This window comes from Balaenoptera borealis, assembly GCF_965194805.1.
Source record: "Balaenoptera borealis genome assembly, chromosome: 16".
In the NCBI taxonomy this organism is placed as follows: Eukaryota; Metazoa; Chordata; class Mammalia; order Artiodactyla; family Balaenopteridae; genus Balaenoptera; species Balaenoptera borealis.
In genome coordinates, this window is record NC_138872.1 from 47,396,362 (window position 1) to 47,408,817 (window position 12,456).

Here is a 12,456-nt window from a genome sequence, read left to right on the forward strand (position 1 = left end):
GAGGGCCTCTTAAAATGTGTTACACTTCCCCTTCTGCAAGCAAAAGCATCAACTCTCATAATGCCCGTTATCTCTGTATTTCACTACTATATACTAAAAAGTTCTCTTTTTATAAACATCCCTTCCTCATTACAAAGTACCCTCTGTCATCTCTTTGCCACCAGCACTATGTTCCTCTCGTGAATTGCTTCTTGCAGATTTTCTGGACCAGCAGGACCATTCACCCTCAGAGGCTGAATAAGCATGACCTCAGGGAAAGGAATTGTGAGGTTTAGTTCAGGCCAGGACAGCCTGTCCCCATGAAGGTTAGCACTCATAACACTCAAGTGTTCAAGGGTAAGAGGAAGAAAGGAAGGAGGGGGGGCGGGAAGGAGGGAACCGGGAGACCAGCTCATAACCACCAGTTACCACGAATTACTGTTGTATTGGAGACAGTTTTAATAACTGAAACGTCCAGCATAAATGAGGGTGCAAGAAAATGAGACTCTATTGGTTAGGATATAAATTGACATGACTATTTTGGTTGAATAATTTGGTAGTATCTATTTTAAAATTTTAGTGTTTAATACAACCTGACCCAGAATTCCACTTGTAGGTATCTATACTACAGACAAAAATAGCATGAATGCTTAAAAATATATGTACAAGGCTGTTTACCACAGCATTTCTTGTTATAGAAAAAAAGGAGGACAAATTTCCATAAATAAGGAATACTTAAATGAATTATAGTAGAACCGCACGATGAAATACCACACAGCCATGAAAAAGAACAAAATTAAAGGTGGATGAGCTGCTACCTTAAGTGGAAAATACAATTAACAGAACATATTATCATGACTATAGACATATATGTGTGTGTATATATATATAGAGAGAGAGAGAGAGAGAGAGAGAGAGAGGGAGAGAGACAGAATACACACACATACTCGCATTTGCATGTATAGTTACATACTCACATAGAAGACTGAAACAATGAGTAATTTTTTCTTTAAAATTTTTTCTGATTTGAAAATATAATTCATTTTATTAAATGAGCCCATGTCCCAAATTAATTAGCAACTGGCAGAAAAAAAATGAGATTTTTAAATGAAATGAAGACAAAATTACAGCAATTGTGAGACTACTTACAAGAGCCTAAGAAGTTAATTTTCAGAAATTTCTCGAAACATAATTTAAAAAACTGCCAAGCGGCCAGAGGTAGAGCACTGGACTGAGTGGCCAAGACTGGCGCAGAGGAGCCAAAGGGATGAGCCTGGGAGAAAGCTGAGGCCCAGATCCTGGAAGGGGCAGAGTTCAGGGCCACAACAACAAGAGGAAAGAAAAGAGAATAAGCAAGTCAGGATGGGCGGGGGCTGGGGGAGGGGCCAGCGTCAGGGCAGGCAGCCATCCTCCCTCTCACCCAAAGTTCACTGGACTTTTCTTTAATAGGTATAGAATTACTCAAGTTATTCTTTTTTTTTAAATAAATTTAATTAATTATTTTTGGCTGCGTTGGGTCTTCTTTGCTTGTGCAAGCTTTCTCTAGTTGCGGTGAGCGGGGGCTACTCTTCGTTGTGGTGCATGGGCTTCTCACTGCGGCAGCTTCTCTTGTTGCGGAGCACAGGCTCTAGGCGCGCAGGGCTCAGTAGTTGTGGCTCGCAGGCTCTAGAGCGCAGGCTCAGTAGTTGTGGCACATGGGCTTAGTTGCTCCATGGCATGTGGGATCTTCCCAGACCAGGGCTCGAACCCGTGTCCCTGCATTGGCAGGCGGATTCTTAACCACTGCGCCACCAGGGAAGTCCTATTCTTATTTTTAAAATGAGTTTTGGTAGTTTGTGTTTGAACACAAATTGTTGAATTTATAGAGTTGTTGCAGTCTTCCTTTATCCTTTCAATGTCTATAGGATCTGTAATGATATCTCCTCTTTCAATACTGATATCAGTGATATATCTTCTCTTTTTTTTTTTCTTGGTCAGTTTGGCTAGTAGTTCATCAATTTTATTCATCTCATCTGTGTCTTTTAAATTACCAAATCCAACGGTCTCTTTTTTGTATTCAAATTATTCGATTTCCCTACGAATTATTTGATTTGCCACTTTAAGAGTCTTTGACTTCTACAATACTCCTCTTCCAATTTCTCTTTACAATCATTAACGGCTCATTTTCATCTTTCAAAATTGTGTTCTAATCCTCTGCTTTTCACTTTAAAATCTCCCCCTCAACTAGACCATCTCCTTTATTCTCATGATCTCCTCATTCATGAGAAGCCCTGTATTTCCAACTGTCTCCTGTCCATCTAGTGCTATTATTTCCACTTTCAGTTAATGAATCCACCATCCCCCCTAAACTTGAAACCCCGAGTCACCATTAACTCATTCTCATCCTTCAACTTCTCTAACCAATTGGCGATCAAACTGCACCTTCCCTCTCAAACATTTCTTTGCATCTATGCACCTGCCTTGATCCATTCCCCAACCTGGACCTCTTTGATTCGTCACTGCCTGAATTCCAGCCGGCATCATTCTTGGCCAGACTGTTCTGTGCTCCTGCCCTGCAAGCCACTGGCCACATGAAAATCAGTTCTTTTTAACATGCAGCCCATACCATGCCTGTCTTCCATGCTCCCTGCTGGCTGCAAGTTAAAGCCTGTTCATCACAGCTCTGCTCTTCCTCACATCTGCCCACCTGCCTGGTAGCCGACGTTCTGGGTGCTTTCCTGCCTCCATGTCTTTGCCCATTCTGTCCATCTGGCTGAACTCTGACTCATCCTTCCTGACCAGATTCAGAGGCTACCTTCTCTATGAAGCCTCTTTTCTTTTACATTTTTCCCACTGAGGTATAATAATATAGTGTACAGTGCACAGATATTAAGCATGCAGTTCGATGACCTTTGACAGCTGCGTGCACCCCGAGCAATGCACAGAGCACTGTCTCCCCACCATATCCCTCCCACCATCACTCTTCCCTCCGCCAGAGGCAACCACTGATCTGACCTCTCCTGTTTTGTACATCATACAAGTGAAATCAACGGTATATGGTCTTTGTTTCTATGTCTGCCTTCTTTCATTCAGCATAAGCTTTCTGAGATTGATCCATGCAATTGTGTGTATACGTAGTTTATTCCATTTCATTGCTGAGTAGTATCCATTGTACAGAGGTACCACGGTCTGTGAACATTTACATGTTGATGGACATTTAGATTTGGGGGGCCTGGGGGGGTTGAAGGTGTCTTCATCCGTCTCTGTCCTTCCCTCCTTCAAGCTACACAGCATCACAGTTTATCATAGATGGGTCTCTCTCCCCCACATAACTCTCTAATAGTATTAATAATAATATTTAATTTCCTTGGGCACCTGCATGTGACTGGCAGTGTGCTAAGTACTTGGTTTTTATCAGCTCATCCCATCGCTACAACAGTCCCATACAGCAGACAATACGCTCACACCCACGGACAGAGAGGAAACTGAGGCCTGCGGAGGCCCAGTTCCTTCTTTAAGTTAACCCATCTGGTGAGTAGTAAAACCAAGATCAGGATCAAGATCTACCCGATGTCATTATTGCAAGTTCTTAACAATTATGCCATAATACTACGTGCCTGGTAAACATTAGGCTCTTGCTTTATAAAAATTTAGATTCGATACTTTCTAAAGAAATCCAGCACTCATCAAATATGGCAATGGTGGGAAGTCCCTGGCGGTCCAGTGGTTAGGACTCCGCGTTTCCACTGCAAGGGGCACGGGTTCAATCCCTGGTCGGGGAACTAAGATCCCCGCGTGCCACGTGGTGCGGCCCAAAATAAAAACAAACAAACAAAAACAAATATGGCAATGGTTACCCCCAAAAGATACAGCTTACTCTTCACTGATAAAGGAACCAACCACCCCTGTGAAATGATTTTATAGGCCCTCTTATTTCAAAACAGCCGTTCTATTTTGCTCACACTTTTGTGCAACAGAAACCTGGGAGGACTCAGCTGGGCAGTGTGTGCTTGGGGTCTCTCATGTGGCTGCAGTCAGATGTCAGCGGGGCTGCAGACACTGGGGGTTCTCCTGGGCTGCACGTCTACATGGTGAATGCTGTCAGCGGTAGCCCCTTGGGTCTGCGGGCCCGGCACTGACTCGTGGCCTCTCCGGCACGGTGGTCTCAGGGCAGTCAGACTTCTCCCCCTCGTCTCCTCCACAGCGAGCATCCCAAGAGAACCAGGCAGAAGCCTCCCAACCTCCCACGTCACAGAGCATTCCTTCCACCGTGCTGTATGGGCCACAGCAGCCATAAAACACCCAGACTCAAAAAGCGCAGACACGGACCCCACCTCTTGATGAGAAGAGTGGCCAGGCCACATTATAGGAGAGCGTGCAGGATAGAAGATGGCCTTCTTTGGAAAACAGAATCTGCCACAGCTATCGCCTTGAGATTGCTGACCTACAAGGCACGCCATGTGGGCCGTGGATGGTAAAGACTTTCAGCTTGGAAAACTCCTCTTTGGGGTCAACAGAATCCTCATTCACTGAATGCTGGAAAATAGGTGGGCTTTACCGGGAAAACTAAATGGGCAGATTCATTTCTATGTTTGTTTTATTTGAAAGTTATTTCATTCAGTGTGGAGCTAAGGATTGCGTGTCTTCAGAAACCCTTAAGTAGTAAATGCACAGCTTTGCTGACCACACGGCACCAAATGGGTCTCATCAGATATTCAGTCCTGCAAATTATGTCATCAAGGGGAATTGTAAACATCTCCAAATGAAGTAATGCTTCTGGGTATTATAAAGCAATTTCATTCAAGCTATAATCACTTACTGTAAGAAGTGGCAATTTTTAAACTCTCTGTAAGGTAACCGTCAGGGTAAAGCTTAGGTAACAAAAGGCACGGCTCCACACTTACCTGGCTTTGCGGATGTGTAGCTGAGGGTAGTGGCTGTGCCTGTGACATATGTGCACGGCAAAGTCCTCATCATACGTCAGGCTTGGAATGTTCCCCACTTGGTCGAACACAGTTATGAGAGTCGAACCTAAATCCCAGAGACAAAGAAGTGAGGCCTCGATTTACCAAGGAATAACTTTAGGACTTCAGGACAAATGTAGTTTCCATTCTAACGTGTGTTTTAATTGTTACAATCGAATGGGCACGTTATACATTGAGGACCTGGAGACCCATGGTTCTTATGTCCCATCCCCAAAGCCCCATTTTAAGCACAAATTTCCTAGGTTAGCGACTGGGGCCAGGAGGTGGTGGAGGAGGACTTACCGAGGCTCATGTAGGACGGCACGATGAGGAATATGAAGTGCAGGTCTGGCACCGCCTTGAACACGGTCCTGGCGAGGGAAAGGGAGGGGACGGGGTGTCAACAATCCTATTAGCCAGCACCTGGCGAGACGAACGCCTTCACTACAAAAATGAGGCGTTCATAGATCCACCTGGGCGCCCTGCTCCCTGCCTGCAAAGGCAAGAACGTCTTCGAGGCAATTCCTTTTTCTTCTCTGCTTTTCCCTGGATTCCAATGCCCCCTCTTCTATCTGTTCCATGGAGGCAGCGAGAACCAAGGCACCATGTCCCCACGGCGCACCAGGTTTCTGCTGAGATTAACCTTTGCCCTGGCATCTGGATGGTCTGGTGTGACACTGCAAAGTGACTTGAGAGCTGAGGCCACCACCCCCAAATGTCTGTGCAGCCTGGCAGAGACCCGTTGTGGCGGAAGCCCCGCGGATCAGGTTTCTGCAGGCGGTCCTGTTAATAACATGCTTAAGGATGAGATTGAGGAAAACTATTTTTAGAAACATCCAAGCCTGTGACCTTTTCTCTTCCCCTCCTCCCCCCAAATCCATCTTTTTCAAATGACCGCGTGACCTGTTTGCCTCCAACAGTGGTAGTTAAAGGCGTCCATTCAAAGGAAGGATTGTTTTCTTTCAGAAACATCACCACCGTTCAGAGTAAATGCTTGACTAGAGCCAGAAAGTACAAGCAAATTGAACACCTCAAAGAATTTCCTTTAAAAAATTTTTTTTGACTATCCAGATAGTTAAAGACATGATAAAGACATGAACGTGTCTCATCTACAATGCTGCTGCCAGTGTCCTGTGTCACTGTCTGCCACGCCGTGGCCACTCACCGAATAATCTCTTTGCAGCAGCCGACAGAATACTCGTCCACGGCCACAAAGAGGTGCATGAACAACGTGTTCAGAGGCTGCAGAAGAAAAGAGGACACGATTAGAGGCTGAGTCAGAGCAAGGGGAGGGGTGGGAGATAGGGGGAGGGTCTGGGGGCAGCCACGGCACAGAGCTGCCTGGTGTCGGTGGAAGATATTTTATGTCTAAAATAGGGAGACACCCAGGCAGGGTTCGAGCCACTTTCTGTCCTCCTAGCTTGGAATTATTCAAGGAAAGGGGGGTCGTAAATGAGTCCGGCGTGTCGGGCCCTTCCTCCCGCCTCACTACGGCCGGCCGGCTGAGGGCAGGGGGGCGCCTGCGGGGGAGTGAAGTCGATTCTGAACTCAGTGGTCTTGTCCCCAGGGTGCCTCCGCCCAAGTGAAAGACAATCCCCCTCCCCCGGGGCTCTGGAGTCAGCAGCTGCTGCTCTATTCAAGTGACACCAGGGAAAGCGCCTCTCATGAATTTGGAGGATGGAAGGCAGATGCCCCACTAGGAATCCAACGGCTTGTTTTGTTCAACATTCCCAGAGTCAGAAGCAAATACTACGCTCGGGACCCAGAAAACCTGGGAGCGGAAAACAAAGTAGCAAGATTCTAATATGGCTTTCGGGTCATGTCTTTAGGGGTTTTAAAGAACGCTGCCCCGTAACTTTTTTTTTTAAATTTTATCCAAGTATAGTTGATTTACGACACTGTATTAATTTCTTCCGTACAGCAACGTGACTCAGTTGTACTGAAGACTTTCTAAGTGGCTGGTCATGAGGAGTTGCTCTACACATCCCCACATCCCTCTGTTCAATTCAGTACCCCTTTGTTTACAGACAAATCCTCAAATTCTAGAGACGATGCAAATGGGCGGGGGCTGAGCAGTGAGGTGAGGGCAGTGCTTGCACCTCGATCTGGACAACAGGAGCACTTCCGTGTCTCGTTTCCCGAGCAATTTCGTAGACGGCCTTGGGTGACCACCTGCACATCCGTGTGCCTTGGTCTCCCCTCCTGTTGGGTGGCACGTGCCCTAGGAACACTCAGAGGGTGTTTATCGGGCATAAAATGGCGAGAGAAGAATCATGAGTTTAGTTCATGAGCTTGAAAACTCCCCAAAGGCAAGCAACCGGAACTCCAGAGTCCAGATAACAACAGCGACAGTGACAGGTCAATGTCGCAATGTGAGCACGTCCCATGCATGGGCTCACTTAACCCCATGGCATCTGCTTTACATTCTGATCAGGACTCGCCTTGCTAGTGCATGGTTTATTACTTGGCTGATTCATCCCCCAAATTCTCTCTTCCATCAAAAATATTACAGTTCAATATTTATTCCTTAGCTTTAAGATAGAAATCATTATTTTAGTTGCAGATACCCCCGGGGTAGGTAATCCATTAAGCCATAAGCCTCTATACCCATGCTGTCCAATAGGAAAATAATTCAAGCCACAAATGCTGGGAACATATGTAATTTTCAAGTTTCTAGTAGATATATTTTTAAAAAGAAGTAAAGATAAACAGGTGAAATTAATGTTAGTATATTTTATTTAACCTAATGTATTCACATTATTATCCTTTTAAGAAGTAGTAAATATAAAAATTCTCAACAAGGTATTTTATACTCTTTTTTTCCTACGGAGTGTTTGATGTCCAGTGCATATTTTATACTCAGAGCTCATCTCAGTTCAAACTAGCCACATTTCAAGTGCCCGAATAGCTACATACGGCTGATGTACCCTACAGGACGGCCCAGCTCTACACTATTGAAGGAAGTAGTTTAAAAAGAAACAATTTTAAAAGAACAAGAAAAGGAACAAAAGAGGAAAGAATTTAGGAAGAATGGTGTTAATTTATAATTTTCAAAAAGGTAAAATCATGACCCTAATGCAAATACAAAACGCATGTATCAGAGATTGATTCAACCCATCAATTCATGAGGCGGCCAGTGAGATGATAAAAAACAATTCATTGCACTTGAGAAGCTGGCTTCAGGCAGTTTTAATGAGGAAATGTTAGAAGATTGCCCAGCTAGATACAAAAGAGTTCAGGTCCCACTGGGCCAGAAACTGTAACCTTTGAGGTTATCTCTTCCACCACACTGAAGTTATTTACATCTCAAATGGACAAAAATCTACCAGTTAATCACTGTTCCTACGGAACTGTAAAATAGCTTAGTCAATAGAAAATCAATCAAAAGTACAAGCACAATGGAAAGAATCTTTTTGGCCTATTTCCAAGCTTGAGATAATTTTTCTGACAGTGGTGACTGTGAGCACAGGGGACCAGGGGGAGGCAGCCTCTAGCTGAACAGATGCTGGTAACTAAGTGCTGGACTGTGCGTGTTTGCATGTGTGCGTGCGCAAGTCCACTCGTTCACACAATTGCCATTCCCCAGGGCTCCGAGGCGCGCTCTTGAACTCCACTGACAGGGCAAGTGTGCTGCCCGCAGATGCAGCCTCTGGCTCTCTGCAGCAACTGGGGCCGGATGCTGGCCTGGCTCTGGCAGCCAAGGGACAGCTCAGGCTACCAAAGCCCAACTCCCTGAGACCCGATGACCTGGCTTCTGTGGGTCGACAGGGTGTCCTGTGTCCGCAGCTGGGAGACATCAAATAAGCCAGAGCCCATGAGGGCACTTTGAAAATTACAGAGCGTGACTTGAATCTGAGGCTCTGTTGTCATTATTTCAGGGGCAGATGTGTAAATGGCAGGTCCCTCCCAGCAGGTCAAAGACTTGGGAGCACAGCGTGGAGGCCTGGGAAGCGCAGTCCTGATGCTCCGCTAATTCCTTGCCAGTGACCCACCCCCAGTCCTCCTCTGAGGCTTCCTGCTCTCAGACTCCCCTTCCCTCTCCACCAGATAAGTTCATTTCTGTCTGTCATGATGTCACACGCTTTCTGTTGTGACTTTTGAACTGCTCAGTCTAAAAACTGAGAAGAACTATAAGCAAACACAGGACTTCCCTTCCAAATTCAAGCTGTTCCCATAAGCAACGTGCACGGTTACTCACTGTGCATGGGATTTCACTGTCCAGCTCCCGGAACACGGACACCCAGTCGTCCTGCGGGGCGACATTCCAGTTGGGATAGTCCAGGAAGGTGGCCTGGGCCATGATCTCCTCCTGGTCATTGTGGAGGGTGATGGCAAGGTTTGCCTTCTCCCTGTGGAAACGATTCCAATTGCACACATGAAGAAGGTACCAAAAGTGAGATGAAGAGGTGTCGTTTTCTCCCACCTTTGGCTACTGGAGCTCGGCAACCACTGCACGAGGTATGATAGCCTTTGGAAGAGGTGGGAGCAATGTGGCAGCAACTCTGGAAGTGCGTCTTTCAGGACATCTGGTGCTACCAACCACATCTTTACAGAAAATTACACTTCATTAGAAAGGTGTCACATCTATGATATAACGTGTCCAATACCCCTCCCTTGGAGACAGGCTGGGGAGAACGTTGACTGTAGTCTTTCCCATCCTCTCCATGTTGCCAGCTCCACTGTGTTGCCCTGAACACGTACATTTAGGATGGCCAACTGGCCCACGTTATGTGTCCCTCACACACATGCACTTCCAGTACTTAATTATTTTCTTTAAGCCAGTTCACTTTTGGCTGAAATAAGTCTATTTCAATCAAAAAATTTTACATCACTATCATAAATGGAAAACCATGATACCTTCCTAGAAACAGAAGGTAACTATAAAAATGAAGAGATGACACTTGAAACAAAAATGGCTCTGCATGGTTTGAGTCAAATCACCTGGGTACCACCGGAGCTGTGGGCACCTTTGGGAAACACTGTGCAGGACACCAATCTCAGCACCTCCAGCCGCCGTCCCCTCTCACAGGAGGTCATAGTCCTCAGCCACTGGGGACTCCACCAGGGCTGCCCTGGCCCAGGCACTGCAGCTGGCTGCCCTCTGGTACCGAGAACAGGGGATCCACACCGGGCGCTCATTAGCGGGAGGAGGTAGCCCCCCAGCTCCTCCCGTCTGATTCACTGAAGCCCTTACCCCTCATTCCACTCCCGCAGGGCTCCCTCCAGCTCCTGGTCCTCTGGGCTCCCCTGCTCCGGGCTCCCAGAGCCACGACCTACGGCTTCACGCTGAGAGTCCTCACTCTAACCCAGATGAGAAAAGGCCCAGGGCACAGGACCACGGAGCATCAGCAAGGATAGTGATAGAGGTGGTGGAGGAGGAAGTGGGCAAGAGCTGGGAGCAGGCAGCTGCCATCCCCTCAGGGAAGCAAGGGAAATGTGTTCCTGGAATCCCAATTTGAACTTGAAATGCATTTATCCATGGGAGCCTAGGGTGGCGGTTGTGTTCTGTAGTACAATTAGCAGGGTACTATATGGCACAGACATTATAGATTAAATAGGCTTTTGTGGGCAGCCAGTCACCAATAACTTTGTTTCAGTGGGAAAATGCACTGCAATTTCCAGAGATCCTGACTGCAAAAAGTAACTTTGGCAGCATATCCTTTTGCATGTACAATTTCACTTCTTATTACCTCTCAGCAAGTAGGCCCTCTACAGGACAGATAAAAATCATCGTGGGAGCAAAAGAGGGAGAGGAGGAAAAAGGTAGAGGGAGAAGGTGTGTTTCTTTAAAGCTGGTTTAAAATTATTCTTTGTAATAAGCCAAATCCAAACCAAAGGAGCCCTTAAAAATATATAGACACACGCGCAAGCACAGGTATGTATTTCACAGAAAATATATTAAAGCTCGAAGCTATTATCCAGCAATAGAAATCAGAGTTCTTTTCATTAGAGCAGTGCTTCATTTGTTCAATTGGTTTAAGGAGTTTTCCAAGTTCAGCCAACACTCGGTTTACTTAACCGTACCTGGTGGAAATCTTGGTGAAACAGTGTCCCCATCTTCTGCCTCATTAAGCAGCGCGAGTGAAACAGGGCTGAGAGTCCCTTTACGTCCCCCTCCCCATGCTCTGAACCACGGAGTTTCCGCCCCGCCTGACTGCACTGTGCCATCTGCACGCCAAGTGGCCCACTCTCTTGGCCCTTTCCCCACTCACCCGCTCTGCCCAATCTGCTCATGTCCTCCCCTAAAATTGAGCAGGGTTTTTAGGTGAGACCACTTTTACTCATTCCTGTATCTCTGTGACTGAGCCAGCAGTCAATAAAAGTAAACTGAATAAATGAGAAAAGAAACCGTCAGTTTTAGAAATGCCCGTAAGATGGGTCTGGAAGCTTGAGGCTGGCCGGCGAGGGGATGGGAGTTAGTTACCTAATGTGAAAACGAAAGGCTACAAGGGCTGGGTAGCAAGGGAGCTGTTTGGGGAGCTCCAGGACACTAATGAAAATGTAAATTTACTTTTACTTCTGAAAATAGGCTGGCTTCTAAGGCAGGTCTCAACGTTATGTTATAAGGGCCCCATTTTCACATAAAAAAAACTTTCACCCCTCCCCTCCCACATGATGTAAGTTACGCTTTTTGTATCTGCCAATTCAGAAAATGCATAAACACATCAGACACATGGATTCCAGGCACCCTTACAGCCACTCCAAGGCCCAGCAGGGGTAGGGCGCTCAGGGACCAGGGACCGGCACAGCACATGTCCAACACATTCTATTGGATGAGTCACAGCTCCAGGCTGATTTCAGAGGCAGGGGCTACAGTGCGGGGAGGAACACAGAGGTCCAGAGAATAGGGGAGGCATGGGAGCCTCCAATGTCATCAACGCCCACACCTGCTTTAGCTGCAACACCAGAGGTAACTTGATTTCACGTATTGTGTGTATTTACATTTACCTACGTATAATTATATATCTAACATATATTTTTATTTTCATTCAACTCAGGTATTCTAATTTTTCTTTTTCTTTTTTGACCCATGATTATTTATTATTGCATTTAAAACTTTTCAAATATATGGGCATTCCTTAATTATCTTTTTGTTATTGATCTCTAACTCCATTGCATTGTTGTCAAAGAACGCGCTATGTGGTACTAACCACTGCTGGGGTTGCTTCATGGCCTAAGAGGAAGTTAGTTTTTATACATGTTTCCATGTCTACTTGACAAGATTATGTATGTTCTAACACTGGCTACAGTGTTCTACATATATCCGTTAGATCAAGTTCTTTAATTGGGTTCTTGCTGAAATCTTTTCTGTTGTAACTGATTTTCAGTTTGCTTGACCTTTCATTTATTAAGAGAGGTATATTAAATCTCCCATTATGATGGTGGGTATGTCTATTTCATCTTTTGGTTCTATTGATTTTTTGCTTTATATATTTTATGACTGTCATTAGGAGCATACAAGTTTAAATTGTCATACCTCCCTCAAGCACAAAACCTTTTATCATTATATTGCTATAATGACCCTCTTTATCTG

At 45.7% G+C, this 12,456-nt stretch overlaps 1 protein-coding gene across 2 annotated transcripts in view; it reads right to left on the reverse strand.

Moving 5' to 3' along the window:
- Window positions 1–12,456, reverse strand: part of CFAP61 (cilia and flagella associated protein 61) — a 258,593-nt gene that overhangs the window by 238,745 nt on the left and 7,392 nt on the right. For both annotated transcript variants that reach the window (XM_082359538.1, XM_082359537.1), the window contains exons 3-6: window positions 9,121–9,271; window positions 6,088–6,164; window positions 5,226–5,293; window positions 4,863–4,989 (exon numbers count right to left, since the gene is read on the reverse strand). In XM_082359538.1, the coding sequence (XP_082215664.1) occupies window positions 4,863–4,989; window positions 5,226–5,293; window positions 6,088–6,164; window positions 9,121–9,271 (423 nt within the window). The remainder of the gene's footprint in view (window positions 1–4,862; window positions 4,990–5,225; window positions 5,294–6,087; window positions 6,165–9,120; window positions 9,272–12,456) is intronic.